Consider the following 18,667-nt stretch of genomic DNA (forward strand, 5'->3'; position numbering starts at 1 on the left):
GGCGGGAAAGTAGGAGGGCGATAAATCAAGCAACATTTCTACGCCGTATTGCTCTTGAGAGCTTCTCATGTCTTATATCTGGCAGGTTTTTAACAATGTCATTTTTAAGAAGTCCTTGGTCTGTCAGAACTTGAATGTCTTCTTTCGTATCCACACAGTTTCCACACATAAACCTGGACACTTGGCACCTTTTCTCAGCAGTTTTTTTTTCTGGTTTCTCTCCGTCTTCCCTCTTTCTGCCAAGAAAGCAATACCCATTTACTTTGTTTTCTTTCAATTTCATGCACTTCATGTCTCTTTTACATAGATAGACTATATTATTATGGAAGTGTTAGATGTGAGAATTATTTCAAGTCAAGCCCAAGCAAATGGATTACTGTATAGAATGGTAAAAATGTGCAATGTTTACAGTATTAAGATAGAGTTTCGATTTTGACTTCTTGATTTTTTTTCTTTTTCTCCATCTTTTCTCTCTCTCTCTTTCTCTCTCTCTATCTGTTTTTCTCCCTCTTTCTCTGTCTGCAGCTTCTGTACAGCTCCCCTGGCAACGTGCAGTTTCCCAGAATAAGGTTCCATATTACATCAAGTAAGTGGCAAGAAATGGCTTTGATAGCTATTGTTATATATTATTTATTTATGCTCATTTATTGTTTCTAAAAATTGTGTGTGTGTGTGTGTGTGTGTGTGTATGTGTGCGCGCGGTCTGCATTCAAAGCAGAGCAGTCAGGATATTGTAAAGTAAAAATGATTTTGCATAAAAAAACACTCACTTTTGTTTTTTTGGTAATCATCCCCATCTCCTTTATTAATGGTTTTGAATTTGTTTCGTGCGTGAGCCCTTAACACAATGTATTGTCTATTTGTTGTCAAAGGGTGCACGTCTGTGAGGTGTGAGTACTTGAATTGAATAGTGATTTTCTTGTCTAAGATTGTTTTGACAAATTGTTAGAGGTCAAACTACAAAGTGTTTTTTTTTTAATTAAAAGCAAAGGTTAGAGAAAAGTCTGAAAAATGAATAAAGTATGTGTAGCAGAATTCAGACTTTTTCCTCACCCCGGGGACATATGTTTTGACCCCTTGGACACTGTTGGGGTCTTGATCCCCAGGTTGGGAACCACAACTGAAAACCTGTTACCTGTTGAATGTGCAAGTTTGCAAAAATATCAGCAGAATACTTTCCTTACTGAATATGCGTCATGAGGCCAGGACCTCTCGGTCATGCAAGTTAATGCAATCAAGCCAAAATATACTGAACAGTCATTTAATCTTTTGACGACTTTAACTGACATCTTTGGAGGGAAAATGAATGGGTTTGTAGATTTCCAACTGTTAAATCCTTCTCATCGTAGACTAAAATATGGGCAGTATGATGCAGATGCAGTCGATATTTTTAATTTTATTTTGCATTTCAAAAATTGTTATAGTTGACTGTAAAATAGCCCATTATCACAAATATTTTTCTCTGTGTATTCTAATACTTTTTATCCTTTTTTACATAAAAGCTCCCAGTTGTGAGCTACTTTCTGCCCATTTGCGCCTGTGTGTATTTTAAAATTCAAGCTGTTTCACCTGCACATTTCTCATTCAGTCCAGCATTTGCACCTCATTTTGAATAGATAACACCCAACTAAATCCCAGGGGCAGCTTCCCACAATTTTCTTTTAGCAACGATAACAACTTTAGCTCAACATCACATTTTTTGCCAAACAGCGGGTGTCTAATAAAACAGGTAGAGAAAAGATTTCTGTTATGGCAACCAAGACTGTTCAAGAAGTGTCTGTTCTGAAAGTTTATAGGAGCTCATTATTCAGAAATCATGTACTGTAAATGTATGTCAGTGTACTGCTGACTAACCAAACCTGAATTCATCATTATTTTAGAAAAATCTTTGGGTAGTAGTTTCAGCTATCACTTGTCAGTCCTGCATTCTTTGTTTCTTTCTCTGGTTTCTGTTGGGTTTTAGGATGATATAACCGGTGTAATTTATAGGGCATCCCCCTTGAATCGCCTTGTGGCCAGAGTCCAAATGTCACCATCTCAGTTAAATTGTCAACTAGCCATTTTTTTCTAAAAACTCCCACTGTGCCATTGAGTGGAATGTCGTTATGTCTTGTTATTGTTTTTGCTGTTTTTCTTTCTGTGATGAATTGAATGTTGTTTGGTTTGGTGGTAATTTGTAATGTAATAATGCACGGTAATGCATAGCTGCACAAGTTTTGGGTGGACTCCAGGAAGAATAGCTGTGGCTATGGCTCCAGCTAATGGAGATCCCAATAAATCTAATCTAATCAAATCATATTGTCCACAGAACAATAAAATAACAATAAAAAGCTTCAGCCACAAAGATTTACAAGTCTAGACTTGTCTCAGTGATAGGAGAAAAGTCTCCAAAAAGTTTTTAATACAAAGCATTTAAATTTATGTTTAGTATTGTCAAAATGTAAATTGGTAATGTTATATTAGTATCATTTAGTTTACAGTTGGGACTGTTTTCAAAAGACTATTGCTTGGTAGTGAATTAAGGTGCTTCTGGACTCCTAATAAAACATTCATCAATCATAAAACCATCAAATTAGAACAATTGATTCAGTTTATTGAAGCAGTGAAAATCATGAGTTGAGTTAATTGAGGATGAGTTCAAGGCAAAACATTTTCTGACAGACGAAGGACACAGACAGAGATGAAGAAAAAAAGGGATTTAGACAAAGCAGGAGGGGGTGGGACACCTGTGCTGTGTTTGAGTCTGCAGCTTGGCACTGGAGGGGGATCAGAAATGAAAGCCAGACACGGGCAACAACTTGGAGGACAGGCTTATAACTTTAAAGTCAACAACAGCCTGTGATCACAGATGTGCCCAGCCAATGAACCTGCATCCACCCACTCGCACAAACAGAACACATGCACAAGGGCATTCACACAAAACAATACACAAACACACACAATACCCACAATACACACACGTGCATTTAGACACACAAATAGAGATACACATCCTTTCACTGGCAAGGCACTGCTTACACACACCCAAAGATGCATGTGAACTCCAACTGGAACCAAACTCAAACTCGCTAACCATACACACGCACCGTTCTGAGCACACACCATATGTTCAGTCAACGCCTTCAGGTTGGTTGGACCAGGTTTTTCCTCTCCATGGAGGCTTTCACATTAAATTGCCTTTCAGGAACAGGAAGAAGACAATTAATCCTCCTTCAAATTTTACCTCAGTGTGGGACTTTTCATTCTCATTTAATTTTAAAATGAAGATAGTCTGCTGTGCTATACACTGCCCTCTCTCCGATCCTCTCTCACACACACACAACTATACATGCGGGCTGGTGCACAGTCATGCAAACCCACTTAATTTGTAGCTTGAAAACTGAACTCTAAATCCATCTCCAGAACTAATCACACGTTGCTTTCAGTGCTGTGACATCCATGGGACACCCGTCTTGACACATTCATTTCCCCAAACCCGTCCTTGCATCCGCTTCCATCTCCTCTCATACTCTGCCTCTTTTCTTTGGGCTGACAATGGGCCCCTGATTAAAACCGCGCCTTGTCCACCCCCTGTAGTGATGACTTCGGGCGACATATTGGGGGGGGGAAATCAAATGGCTTCATGCAAGTTCTGTGCCTGCCAACTCATGCTGGCAACCTCACATGCTGTCCCATTTCACCCATTCTGACACTTCTGGTGAGGGCTCACAGGCCTTGTAGGCTTTTTGAGGGGAAATATAGCAAGACTAGATCTCTGTAAAGATTAGAGAAAGTCTCTTTGAGTTCCAATGCTTTTCTGGATGTGCTGACTGTGTTGTTATAAAACATTTGGTGGGGTTGGTCGGACCTAACGGAACCGACAGCCTTTATGTACACGTGAGTGGACTTCATGCATCCCCTTTGTGTAGGATGAAATTTGGTCTTAAGAAGAATCCAAAGTTATTTGAACTGTATTTTAAAAGCAGAACACTGATAACTTTGGGGGGGAAGGGGTTACTTTTTTTAAGAGCAAAAAGAGGCAGAGGAGACGTAAAACCAGAGAAAGACAGAAGATGTCAGTTGGTGAATGCAGGCTCTTCTCACCTGTCACAGTCTGGCAGGTCACTGTCACCAAAAAAGAAAAGTTCCTGAAATCTTCCAGTGGCTTACTCATATATTTGACTAATTCTGTCCCTTAGGACATGAAAGTAGTATGCAAGTAATCTTTCATCTACACACTTATTATTATTGATGGCACTCTCTCAGTGCGTGACAGCTGTGCAGAAGAAGTTTCAGCCAACAGCTTGATGGGATACTTCTACCCGGTGTACTATAGGGCATTATCGTTTTCTGATCTTTTTATCTTACCTTTTTGAAGCAAATACAGAAAGATAAGCATCTTCACTAGTTGTGGGAGAAGTGTGGTCATGGTTAATTATGGAGCAGAAGAGAAGAAGTGAATAAATAGCAAAACCACTTTAACCTTCTGTTGCACTTTGTGGCAACGCTACACTGACTACGTCAACGGAAATATTAATTAATTTTCATAAGCTTCGCTTGTGAGAGATAAATTTCATAAAAACATCTTGTAGAAAGTTTTTTTTTTTTTTCTCACAGTACCTTAGTGGTTACATAAATTTGATATTTTCTCAGCCTGCTGCAGTGTCCCCTTCCGTGACCTCATTTGATTTGTTGACGCTTACTCTAGATGTCATTTAATGATGTTTATGAAGGCAGATGCCACAGGAAGTACACAAGACCCTAGCGGCTTCATCCCCAGACGCCCTTGCTCACAGTTAGCCAGCTCCTGAAGTATCAGGAAAACTGTCGTTTTGGTTCATTTCAGGCTGGTATTAAAAGTTGTCAATCAAATAGCAATGTGATGTGATCTATTCATTTTTAAAAAGCCAGTGTTAACAAAAACCAAATAACTGGTGTGAAAGCAACCTTAGATGGAGATGCCCTCATTCTGGGTTGTGGTTCACCGAGGATGTACTGCTGTTATCCCCAAGAAGCTTTCACATATTTGCCCAAAATCTCTGTTTTTGTTGTCTGCTCTTTAATATTTTCTGATTCCTCTCCTCTCGCCTGTGAATGTTTCTCACTGTGTTATCTAAACTGTAGCAGCTTTGTAGTAAACATGTCAACAGTTGTGTTTTTTTTTCCTACAGAACAACAGGAAGATTAATTAGGCCTTACAAAGGGAATGATTTGAAGGGAAAGTGTTGAGTTTAGTTGAACCTGACAACTCAGTCGTCCTCATTATGGCACTCATGAGTTATGAGTGATATAAATGTGTGTACATACAGTAAATATGATTCAGATTTGTGTAATGAGTTGATTGTGTGTCCCATCCCATTATTGTACCAGTTCTATTCACGTCTCTGATGATATACATTTCAGTGACACAAATGTTTATGTTGATAGCTAGCCAGTTGTGGCATAGATGTCTTTCTCCTTGAGTATTTGTGTGCAGCAAATAACATTAAATCCCCTGACTTGGATGACCCTGACTTGAACAATCATTCAGGCAAGCTCTTTGTAAGGATAAACACGAGCCTGTCCTCAGTGCTGAAAGACCCAGACATAAGCAATGCTTGTGCAGGTCTGAAAGGGTTCACTCTGTATGGTCATTGAATAGCGATGACCGTGTACGAGGAGGGCTTCTGTCGGCCACCTCAGTTCACTGTCAGCACTCCACTTCACTTCTGCTGCCTGTCAGTGGAGAGCGAGCCATCACAGAAACCACAAGGGAGCCTCTGTGTTCAAAAACAGACTTTTATTTAAAAAAGAAAACGTCTTCCAGAAATCTTCTCAAACATTCCACGCAGATCTGAGTGCGGCCTCTGACAGCCAGATGGCTTCTTGAAATACACTCGCAGCCACATCACGGCCGGCGAAGCTCAAATAGATGCACCGATTGGCGGCTGCAGCTTAAGAAAAGTCTGACTCTTTGCTGTCCTGTGTGTGTGTGAAGGCAACCATGTTTGATCAGTTGTAGCACTGTGTTACTTTATTTGTTTTTATAGTGTTGGGTTTTCAGTTAGATTTGGTTTGTTCATGTTTTCTGTGTGTATTTGTCTGTGAGGCTTCTGTCTAAAGCAGAAATGTAAACAGGGAGTGGAGACTAGGTCCTCTTATATTTATGTCCCATGGTGTTTGAAAAGACAGATGCTGTGGTGATGAGAGGGATTCACAGTACGTGTCTAGCCTGGATTCTTGTGGAATCTTTGCTTGGTTTGTGTGTGTGTGTGTGTGTGTGTGTGTGTGTGTCTGTGTGTCTGTGTGTGTGTTGTCTGTGTCTGTGTCTCTTTCATTCAGAGGACTTTTTTGCTTTATGTATGTTACTTTTGATTTATGGATTTGTGGAGGAATCTGTAGCCTCTGTCCCAAATTTGTGTGCGATGACAATAGAGTTCAAGCCATTGACAATGTTTGCACACATCAAGTAATGGTGATAATAGTGATTTTAGCCCGTGTGTAATTTCAAGTGTGTGTTCATTTGGCCAGGTTTTTTGTAGTGTGGCATTTTTTATGTATGTTTTTGTGTACTTTAGTAGATTTGTCTGTCATTTTTTCTTTTTTTGTGATAAGCCTATCTGTGATAAGTGTGTGTGTGTGTGTGTGTGTCAGCTTGTGTTTTTGTGCTTAATGGTTCTCCTCTGTTGATGTGGTTTTCAGTCACCAGACACAGACAACCTGTTGGGACCATCCGAAGATGACAGAACTGTACCAGTCACTCGGTAAGACACACACCACACAACACACACACACACACACACACACACACACACACACCACACCACACACACACACACACACACACACACACACCACACACACACACACACACAATCACTCAGTGTCTTCAGGTCCTCAATTATTTTGACCCAAAATCTTGTTAAAGGGACAGTTTAAGCTAACAACAAAGAAACATTTCTCCAGTTTTTGTGCATACCGTCATTAACCTTTCCTCCACTGCGAAACAACCAAATATAAAAAAAATTAAATTTAAACTAATTTAAACATTCTGACAAGAAAATATATTCCTGTCACGCTAGATAATCCATCGAAGTCAATATGAACTGTTTTACAGCATTTCTTTTGTAAAAAAAGTTCTAATGAAAAGTTTTCACTGTGTATTCTCGGTTTTCTTTTCTTTCTTTTGGTTGACAAAATCTTGTAGACCCATTTCTCTTTTGTCTAGTTAGTTTAATCCAGTTTAAATTTAATTTGATGAAAATTGCACCTTCATCTTTTCGCACTCTCTTTTGGTCCCTGTTCATAGCCATATGCATGTGTTTGTCCCAGTGGGGGGGGGGGGGGCGCTAGTATGGTCGTTCTTTAATGAGCAGCCGGATAAGTAATAAGCTGTGAAACTTTGGGAGGGTTTGCTGCAGGCCAGCAGCTCAACAAATAGCCCCGGCCCCCACTGAGACCCATAATTACTAACCTAATTAAGCAGTCCACGTAAGCCACCGCTCTCCTCGGCCATCTCCGTTGACAATAACTAACAAAAAGTCAGCTTTCATTGAAGACAGAGGTCCTGCTTGTGTTGCCCACTAGGCAGATTTCTGTTGCGCTTTGTTTTCTGATTTGCTGCCTCTTTTTTCTTTTTGTCCATCTACCCTTCATCTTTCTGTCTCTCTCCCTGCCTGTAGCGGACTTGAATAATGTGAGATTCTCAGCATACCGAACAGCCATGAAGATCCGCAGACTACAGAAAGCACTGTGCTGTAAGTAAGACACACACACATTCATTCACACCTTTAAACCTACAGTTGTGGTCTGGTTCCTTTGAAGTCTGGGTGCAACGAGGGGATTCAGTAATGATTTGAAGCTTTGCCAGAACTGCGCAGGAGCCAAGGATATTTTGGCTTTAAAATTACACGCACTGTGTCAGTATGCTTGTGTGTGCATGATTTGGACTATGTCAGAGCGTGTGCTTGTGTAAGTCTGTTGAGTGAGTCTCATTTGGTTTGCACAGGTGGAATTGTTTAGGCTGTGCTTTAAAAAAAAAGAAAGAAAAAAAAAAAAATACCCAACATGAGATCTGCTGTTTTGATAATGGTGGCTATTACCTAGTCTGGTGGCCATAACCCCATCTACACGCGCCGCACACACACACACACACACACACACACACACGCACACACACACACTGCAGGTGCATACAGACTCCCCCCTTGTGAGATTTTAATCCAGCATGGCAGCACCTACTTGTGCTCAACACAGTGTAAAATGGTGACAAATGTTAACTATTATCCAGCTGTTGACATTATTGTAGCAACACACACTGTGAGCTCACACTGCTCATTTACATCCTGCTGTTTGCAGGAAGTTTGCTCTGTGTGCATGTTTGAAACAAACAGATGATGTATACTATGCCTCAAGTAGTGTGTGTGTGTGTGTGTGTGTGCAGCCCTGTGTACCTGAACAACCGTGGGTATCAAAGTGTGTTATTGTGTTTGTTGGCTGATAATGAGTTTGAATGATTCAGGCATTTTAGTTTGCTATCTTATATTGGCTCTCTGATCGCATGCGTGTGTTTGTGACAGGAATGCATTAGCCTGAGTGATTTTGACTTGGGGCACTGCAATTCAATTTCATCCATTAGATTAGAACAGTCACAGCGCAAAACACGCACATACAAACACACATATACAGAGCGGCAGCAGAAGGATCAGTAGTTATTAATTATTAGCCTGGATTCATGTGGAATCTTTGCTCTGAGACCTGTGTGTGTGTGTGTGTCTCTGTGTGTGTGTGTCTGTGTGGGTTTGTGAGACACAGACTTAACCCAATTAGACATTTTATAGTATCCCTGTCATGTGTGTGTGAGCCATTCTCTCTCGCACACTCATACACACACACACACACACACACACCACACACACACATGCGCCAGGGATACTATAAAATGTCTAATTGGGTTAAGCGGTGCCAGGGGGCTGGTGAAGCACAAATGAGCTTGCATGGCATCCGGCAAATGTGCCACGGCCTCTCATATCTCATTGCTTCATATCTTGTGTGTGAAGAGAGATGCTGAGAGAAGAAATCGTGCTTTCTGACAGCATGGCTGCCAGTGCTGTGCCAGCTCTATGTGAACTCCATCATCTTCATCCGCTTATCCGTATCGGGTCGCGGGGGCAGCAGCTCCAGTAGGGGACCCCAAACTTCCCTTTCCGACCACATCAACCAGCTCCGACTGGGGGATCCCGAGGCGTTCCCAGGCCAGGTTGGAGATATAATCTCTCCACTAGTCTGGGTCTTCCCCGAGGCCTCCTCCCAGCTGGACGTCCTGGAACACATCCCTAGGGAGGCGCCCAGGAGGCATCCTTACCAGATGCCCGAACCACATCAACTGGCTCCTTTCGACGCGAGAGGAGAGCAGTGGCTCTATCCGAGCTCCTCGGATGACTGAGCTTCTCACCCTATCTCTAAGGGAGACGCCAGCGCCACCCCCTGAGGAAACCCCTTTCGCCGCTTGTACCTGGATCTCGTTCTTTCGGTCAGACCCAGCCTCATGACCATAGGTGAGGGTAGGAAGGAACAAATTGCGGTAGATCGAGAGCTTTGCCTCTGGCTCAGCTCTCTTTTCGTCACAACGGTGCGATAAATGGAATGTAATACCGCACCGGCTGCTCCGAATCTCCGACCAATCTCACGTCCATAGTCCCTCACTGCGAACAAGACCCCAAGGTACTTAAACTCCTTCACTTGGGGTAAGGACTCAATCCCCACCCGAAGAAAGCACTCCTCGGTTTCCGCTGAGAACCATGGCCTCAGATTTAGAGGTGCTTGATCTCCATCCCAGCGCTTCACACCGGCGGCGAACCGATCCAGTGAGTGCTGAAGGGTCACAGACCGATGATGCCATCAGGACCACTCATCTGCAAAAAGCAGCGATGAGATCCGAGCCCACCGACTCGCAACCCCCTCCGCCCCGACTACGCCCTCGATCCTGTCATAAATATTACAAACAAGGATTGGTGACAAAGCGCAGCCCTGGCGGGGCCAACCCACCTGGAAAGAGTCCGACTTACTGCCGAGAACCCGGACACAGCTCTCGCTTTGGTAATACCGAGATTGGATGGCCTAAGAAGGGGGACCCCCTCACCCCCATTCCGCCAGGCACCTCCACACAATTTCTCCACGGGGGGACGGTCATACGCCTTCTCAGATCCACAAAACACATGTAGACTGGTTGGGCATACTCCCAGGCCCCAAGATCCTTGCGAGAGTAAAGATCTGATCCGTGTTCCACGACCAGGACGGAATCCGCATTGTTCCTCTTCAATCCGCGGGTTCGACTATCGCGCCGAACCTCCTTTCCAGCACCTTGGAGTAGACTTTACCAAGGGAGGCTGAGAAGTGTGAACCCTGTAATTGGCACACACCCTCTGGTCCCCCTTTTTGAAGAGGGGAACCACCACCCCGGTCTGCCACTCCTTAGGCACCGTCCCAGATTCACGCAATGTTTAAGAGGCGTGTCCCAAGACAGCCCCTCCACACCCAGAGCTTTCAGTATTCTGGACGGATCTCATCAATCCCTGGGGCTTTGCCGCTGTGGAGTTGTTTGACTACCTCAGCGCGACTTCCACCAGGGAAATTGACGACAATCCCCCATCATCCTCCAGCTCTGCCTCCACCAAAGAGGGCGTGTCAGCTGGATTTAGGAGTTCCTCAAAGTGCTCCTTCCAACGCCCTTTACCTCCTCAGTTGAGGTCAACAAGGTCCCACCCTTACTGTATACAGCTGGATGATTCCTCGCTTCCTTCCTGAGGTGGCGAACGGTTTTCCAGAAGCACCTTGGTGCGACCGAAAGTCCTCTCCCGTCTTTCCGAACTTCTCCACACCCGTGCTTGCCTCGTCACAGCAGAGCTGCAGCCCTTCGGGCCGTCGGTACCCTGCAACTCGCCTCCGGAGTCCTCCGAGACAACATATCCCGGAAAGACTCCTTCTTCAGTCGGACGGCTTCCCTGACCAACGGTGTCCACCAGGGTGTTCGTGGGTTCCGCCCCTGAGGCACCTAAAACCCTAAGACCACAGCTCGCCGCCGCAAGCTTAGCAATGGAAGCTTTGAACATTGTCCAATCAGGTTCAATGCCCCCAACCTCCAAAGGGATGCACGAAAAAGCTCCGCCGGAGTGTGTGAGTTGAAAGTCCGTCGGACAGGGGCCTCCTCCAGACGTTTCCAGTTTACCCGCACTACCGTTGGGGCTTACCAGGTCTGTCCAGAGTCTTCCCCCACCCCCTGACCCACACCACCAGATGGTGATCAGTTGACAGCTCTGGCCCTCTCTTCACCCGAGTGTCCAAAACATACGGCCCCAGATCAGATGAAACGATTATAAAATCGATCATTGACCTTGGCCTAGGGTGCTCTGGTACCAAGTACACTTGATGAGATCCTATGTTCGAACATGGTGTTTGGAGACAATCCATGACTAGCACAGAGTCCACAACAGACAACCACTCTGGTTTAGATCGGGAGGCCGTTCCTCCAATCACAGCCATCTCCAAGTATCTCCATCATGCCACGTGTGCATTGAAGTCCCCAGCAGAACTAGGAGTCCCCTACTGGAGCCCCATACAGGACTCCATTCAAGGTTCTCCAAGAAGCCGGAATACTCCGAACTTTGTTTGGTGCATATGCACAAACAACAGCAGAGTCCCCCACATCACCGCAGGCGTAGGGAGGCGACCCTCTCTCACCGGGGTAAACTCCAACGCAGCGGCGCTCAGCCGGGGGGTGTGAGTATCCCCACACCCGCACGGCGCCTCACCCAGGGCAACTCCGGAGTAGGACAAGAGTCCAACCCCTATCCAGGAGGGAACGGTTCCGAAACGCAGGACTGTGCGTAGAGGTAAGCCCACCAGATCTAACCGGTAGCGCTCAACTCAGCACAAGTTCGGCCTCCTTCCCCCACAGAGAGGTGACATTCCACGCCCCAGAGCCAGCCTCTGCGCCCGGTCTGGTCCGTCAAGCCCCTGACTCGCGCCACCCATATAGCAGCGAACCCGACCCCTTGGATCTCCCACAGGTTGGTGGGCCCAGGGGCTGGAGGGAGAGGTGCCACGTGTTTTTCGGGCTGTGCCCGACCGGGCTCCGTGGCAAAACGGCCACCAGACGCTCGCTCACGAGCCCACCGTCTGGGCTGGCTCCAGACGGGGGCCCGGGCTTCCTCCGGGCGGGGTCTTCTATCCTTCCGTGCTCAACCATCGAAGTCTTTGAACCATCTTGTTCTGGCCCCTCCCTGAGACCTCTTTGCCATGGGAGACCCTACCAGGAGCCAAAGCTCCAGACAACACAGCCTCAGGTTCATAGGGACACACAAACCTCTCCACCACGATAGGTGATGGTTCCGGAGAGGTGGACCCCAGTAATTAGAGCTGTCTGGGGAGCAGGGGGTAACATAAGGCAAGGAGCTGTGGAGGGGTTGACAAGGAGCATACAACAGGGCAACCGAGGAGATTTAAGTGAGGAGAAAAGGTGAGCTGCATACATGCTGCTAGAGAGGCAGTTTAAATGGTTTGTGGAAAAGGATCAGAGGGAGAGATTCATTTAGAGCAATAGAGGCTTCATGCCTCATGATAACCTTTTCTCCATTGTTTCAATTTTTATATATCTGTAAAATGTTTTTGAACCTCCTGCATTTTAAATTTGTTTGATGGAAGTAGTGTACTGTATTCAGTACCCTGAAAATAGAAATGCAGACAAGGGGGAAGTCTAAATAAGTTAAATGTTTGTGACATTTATTTAAGCAGTACTCCAAACACTGTAACAGCCTTCATTTTGGTCGTGCTAATGAAACACCTGTAGCAGAGAACACATTGTGTATTTGTACACTGTCAACATGTGTTGGGGTTAAGTGGTTGACCTTTTCAGTGGGCTGTGAATAAAACACTAATTAAGAGTCCCATCAGGATCTGAGCTTGACCTTAAGTCTGTAAATTCATGTAAAAACATAGCATCCCAAGTGCATACTTGATAATAATTCTGCCTAGTTTTCAGTCAGCAGTACTTTAAGACAATTTTGTTAAAGAAACCGTGCAACATTTTGGGAAATACACTTATTTGTTTTCTTGCCACCACAAAAAAAATACTTGATAACGTGACCTATAAGCAGATTTGTTACTTTTAGGCAGAGCCAGGCTAGCTGTTTCTCCCAGTTTCCAGGCTTTGGGCTAAGCTGAGCCAACTGATTGCTAGGTCCAGTCTCAATTTAAAAACAGACTAAGAGTGGTATTGTTCTTCTCATTGAACTCTCAGCAAGACTGTGACTAAGGCAATAAGCACATTTACCAAAAGGCTGATCTATTCCTAAAAACTAATTTTGTCTCATCGCTCCAAGGAATGTCATCTTGATACAAGACAGAGAATACAATAACAGTGCACTATAATATAACACTTGGACTGTGTCCCAAATCAAATATTTACATATACATATATATAGCCTGCACTGCATACTGTGAGATACTCCACAGCCTTACATAAGCAAATGTACATTGCATTATGGGAGAGTGGCATGCATCAGCAGCACCCCTTAAAAAACACTCTTTCTTTCCAGATAAATTAGTGATAGCTACAGTATAGAAGTATTATTGAGATATTAGTATAAATACATTCCTTTTTTTATCATTGAAGATGTAGCCAACAAATTAAATTAGAAGAAACCAGTTTGACATTTTTTTCTCGTTTGTCGTTTGCTGGTCAGATTTCTCTCTCTTATTAATATTTCACCAGAATGATTTGTCTGTTCTGTCTGGACTTCCTGCAGACTCTCGCACTTAGTTGTTTTGAACTATTTTGGACAAAATATCAGTCAAGTCTGCAGTTTGTAAGTGTCTCAATGAATAGCCTGTGCCATTTTTAGCTCCTCATCATGGTCAGATTTGACGATTTCAGAAAAATCTGAGCCGTCGCTGAAAGCCCATTTAACAAGTTGGAAAGGTTACTTATGGTTCTAGGTCTCCCTTTTTTTTCTTTCTTCGTTCACTCTGTTCTGTTGTACCTTTCATTCATTCTCCTCTCTTCTTCACATTCACTTTTCTCCCCATCCTCCTAATTCCTGTTTTCCATCTTACTCCTTTCATCCTGCCCACTCTTACTCTCCATCTCTCTCTCCCCCTCTTCCTTTACAGTGGACCTGTTAGACCTCAGTGTGGCCCAGAACACCTTTGAACAGCACAAGCTCACCAACAACAACCAGCTGCTGTCTGTCCCCGACGTCATCAACTGCCTGACGTCCATCTACGACGGCCTGGAGCAGGAGCACAAGGACCTGGTCAACGTCCCACTCTGTGTTGACATGTGTCTCAACTGGCTGCTCAATGTTTACGACACGTATGTTTACCATCTGTCGTCTGTTTCTGATTTCAGACAGAGGATTATGAATGAGCTTCCTTAGTTTCCTGAATTTGTCACAGATTATGACAAAACCTGCGAATGGTGCATGTTGCCACCTGCATCCTCGCCTTTTGGAAATTTAACTGATGACTGCAATCAGGGTTGCTATAATATTTGTTTACACAATACAGGGTGTAAAATTTATTAAATCAGATTGGATGAAAGTGGCAGAACGAATGCATCTCATCACTGTGCTCATGCATTTTCAAATCCAAGTCTGCATTGGTGTTGTCTGTGCATAATGATTATGTTACATAATTACACACTCATATGCTTGTACTCCATAGATTCTGGCATTGTCAACATGCTATATTCACCACTAGCATACCAATGGCTGTTATTCACTGCGTTTTTTGACACCAGACATGCAAATTACCTGTGTGTTCACATGCCGTAAACAAACATGCTTACTGGTCTAAAGATTGTCTGTGGGTACGCAGAAAATGCAATAATAATCTCGCCAGCTCTCTCCCACAATGATAGAAGTACAAGAGCACACACACCCACTTAAACAGTCTTCTCTTTCCAAGCACAGTGATTTTCTGTCACTGCTGTTGCACGTAATTTAGATTTGAAACAAACACATAAACATATTGTTTATACACAAACATACACCCACAACATATATGACTGTGTGTGTGTGTGCGTGTGCGCGTGGGCGTGTGTGTGTGTGGTCTCTGCAGTGGTCGCAGTGGGAAAATCCGCGTACTGTCCATGAAGATTGGTTTGCTCTCTCTCTCCAAGGGACACCTGGAGGAGAAATACAAATGTAAGTGCCAACGAGTGGGTAAGATATCTGCTGATGTACACATGCACTTAAACACACCGCTGTCCCCCCCTCTACAGGCCAGATTGCAGCGAGTCCATCCCAAACTGCTCCAGCATGGCTGTAATCCCAGCAGTATTAATCAAACTCGCAGAAAGGGAGAGATAGAGAGGAGCTGGAGAAAGGGTTGTTTAATAGCACGAGAGACCTCCTACGCGTTTACTTTATTTTCTATTCTGATTTATTTTTGAGGATTTGCGAGTGTGACTATAAGCTTGCTGTCATTTTGGATTCCTGCTCTTTGTTTCTACTGCTTTATCTCTCGGTCTATCTTCCTCTGCTGTCACTTTTCACACCACTGTTCATCCATCCAACAGTGCCACTTTGTCTTCTGTCTGTATCTTACCTACTCTTGCTTCCCTTCTATTCCTCATCCTTGTTCTCCTCTTCCTCCCTTTCTTTTGCTGTAGAATCCCTGAGCCTATTTGTTTCACTGGCAGTTTCTATTAGCCTGAGAAGGAAATCAAATATGCTTGATTGCGCCTTTCCTCCTTTACTCTTTTAGAATCTCATTGGCTGTCAGTCCCATGCATACACACACACACACACACACTCACTCACACACCTACCTACCTACCTACCTACCTAACCAGGCGTGTTGCCTTTCAACTCTCTTTTTGTGACTGTTGCACATGTCAAATGGAATCTTGTTGAAGAATGTAGTGGAGTTGGAGATGTGGGTGTTGTTCAGTCAGTAGACACAAGAGGTGTGTGTAGGAAGCGCACACACACACACACACACACACACACACACACACACACACACACACACACACACACACACACACACACACACACACACACACACACACACACTTAACAGTTGCTGGCATCAGGGCCAATCCTCACACAGAGATCAAAGTCATCCCTTCACGCCCTTCGTCTCTCCCTCTCCTCTTTCTCAGGATTACCCTATCTGCTCTCTTTGCTCAGTTTGTGCGCTCTGGAGATGTTCCATAACTTAAAATATAATGTGTTAGCTGGCCGAGCCTGTGTGTCATTGGGCAGGAATCCATATCCAGCACAGTTCTGTCAATCTTTGGGAGAATGTGGCGAAGAGTTGGAGGCAGGAACAGTGAGATTAGAGGAGAAAAGCTTGGCATGTAATAAGTAAGACAAAAAGATTTAAAATGCGTAATTTCCCTGATTTCTTTTGTGTCCTGCCTACCACCGCCAACCTACATATACACACACTAACACCTTCCCTCCCACTATGTTCTATATTGTCACATTTTCTCCCTCTACATCTATTTATACCTATATTTTTCATTTTAAATATCACCCACATGCTTTGACTCTTTCTCTTACTCCCTCTTTCTCTTTTTATCTTGTTCTTCCTCATCCACCTCCACCCTATCCCCCTCCCCCCGCTCAGACCTCTTCAGCCAGGTAGCTTCAGCAGGTGACACGTGTGACCAGAGGCAGCTTGGTCTGCTGCTACATGAAGCCATCCAGGTCCCGAGGCAGCTAGGAGAGGTGGCCGCCTTTGGAGGCTCTAACATCGAACCCAGTGTCCGCAGCTGCTTCCAGCACGTATGTTCACACACACAATGTAGATGTGCACTGAATGCACACATGTCAATTAAATAGATTATAGGAATGGGAAAGAAATCTTAAAATGATAAGTGTATACATATTTCAAATATTTTTCTTCTTTTTCCTTTAATTATAAAGTCATAATTTTTTCAGCCTATTTTCAGCCTACCTATTATTAGTATAAAACAGTCCCCGTCACATATGTTGACAATTTTTTATATATATATATTTATATATATATATATATATACATACATACATACATACATACATACATACATACATACATACATACATACATACATGCATACATACATACATGCATGCATGCATGCATGCATGCATGCATACATACATACATACATATAGTGGATGGTTGCTAGCTAACTGGGGGCTAACTGTGGAATGGATGTGTCCCCGGGGCCTTTGTCAGCTGTCATTCCAACTGAAGCCTTGCAGCGCTGGGAGACTGAGGCAGAAGACAGAAGTGTGCTAGCTAGCTAAATTACCATGAGATTAGTTGTCTATCTATACAGTTAACGTTACTGACGAATTTGTGGGTTAGCCCAGAGTTGAGGTTTGTATCGAATCGTGGGTCAATACAAACCAAACCCTGGGTCTGGTTTATTGTTACGGCTGTAACAATACAGGGTTCGGTTCCTATCCTGATTACATTATCCCTAGCATTGTCTTCACTTTCAGGACCCTCTCGTATCCCTCGAGTGAAATTGACCTGTGATTTATTTGGGATTTTAAAACCAATTTTACTTCATAATCTATCAACAAATATTGTCTTTATCTCAATTTCGAACAATTGAGATAACATATAGGTTTAGGGAATGAAATCAGTCTCTACTAGGACAAAATTAAAGATATTCATTTTTTGTCATAAGGTTATAATTCATGTTAAAAATCTACTATGTGATCATTATGATGGTCATACCCAGAATATTTTTCTGAATTGAGTCAGGAATACATGTTTATCACAGAAAATAAGGTAAAGCCATTGGTTTTCAGGTAGAAAAAATTTATAATTGTAACGTTTTTCTTCTTGTTCAAATTTGAAATGGGTCAATTTGACCCGAAAACCATACAAGGGTTATTAAAAAAAAAAAAGACGGACAATTCTCTCACCGCATGGACAAAGAGAATCAATTTGCAATATAAAACTTAAAGATTATTCAAATAGTTGATTGACAACACAAAAAACTGGCAACTACATTGATAATTAATTAATAATTTGAATACTTTTTTGGGCGAAAACCAAAAGAAATACCACTTCCAGCCTCACAAATATGAATATTTTCTGGTTTTCTTTAACCTTTTATAGGAGTAAACTGAGAAAAATACTTTGAGATTTGGGGATTGTTGGTTGCACAACGCAACATTTTATGACATTTTGTAGACCAAACCTTTCAATCAAGAAAATAATTAGCTGGCTAATTTCTAATAAAAATAGTAGAACTAAACCCACTAAACTAAAACCACTCTTCTCAAAATGGCCTACAGATTTCCATAATATCTAATAAAAACTAGCATACCTACTAGTGCCGTCAGTTAAACGCGTTAATGTTGTTAATGCAAACCACTTTTGACGGCATCAATTTTTGTATCGCAAGATTAAAGTTCTTTTTGGCCTAGCAAACTTTGTAGTTTTTTTACACATGTTGCAACAACTAGTAACGTTAGAAAAACTACAACACCACACCGGATCAAGCAAGACCAGAAATACGCTGCACACACTTGTTTGGGCTTGCGAGCCGGCCAAAGAGTAGTAACGTTACCTTTTGAGTGGATAGAATGCGTGAGACGCCAAAATGGATGCCAATAAGATTCTGAATGGAAAGTTTTCTTTTTTAACCCATGTATTGTCTTCACTTTCGATACCTTCTCGTATTGCTCGGGTCAAATTG

The 18,667-nt window shown here is 43.3% G+C and overlaps 1 protein-coding gene across 11 annotated transcripts in view; it reads left to right on the forward strand.

The window, feature by feature from the left end:
- utrn (utrophin) overlaps window positions 1-18,667 on the forward strand; it is a 185,434-nt gene that overhangs the window by 127,222 nt on the left and 39,545 nt on the right. For all 11 annotated transcript variants that reach the window (XR_004336060.1, XM_032542253.1, XM_032542250.1 and 8 more), the window contains 6 exons: window positions 526-586; window positions 6,661-6,722; window positions 7,641-7,715; window positions 14,128-14,329; window positions 15,076-15,161; window positions 16,594-16,751. Coding sequence is in view for 10 of the 11 variants with exons in the window: in XM_032542253.1 (XP_032398144.1) it covers window positions 526-586; window positions 6,661-6,722; window positions 7,641-7,715; window positions 14,128-14,329; window positions 15,076-15,161; window positions 16,594-16,751 (644 nt within the window). In the remaining variant the exon portion in view is untranslated. The remainder of the gene's footprint in view (window positions 1-525; window positions 587-6,660; window positions 6,723-7,640; window positions 7,716-14,127; window positions 14,330-15,075; window positions 15,162-16,593; window positions 16,752-18,667) is intronic.

This window comes from Etheostoma spectabile, chromosome 18 (assembly GCF_008692095.1).
Source record: "Etheostoma spectabile isolate EspeVRDwgs_2016 chromosome 18, UIUC_Espe_1.0, whole genome shotgun sequence".
NCBI lineage: Eukaryota > Metazoa > Chordata > Actinopteri > Perciformes > Percidae > Etheostoma > Etheostoma spectabile.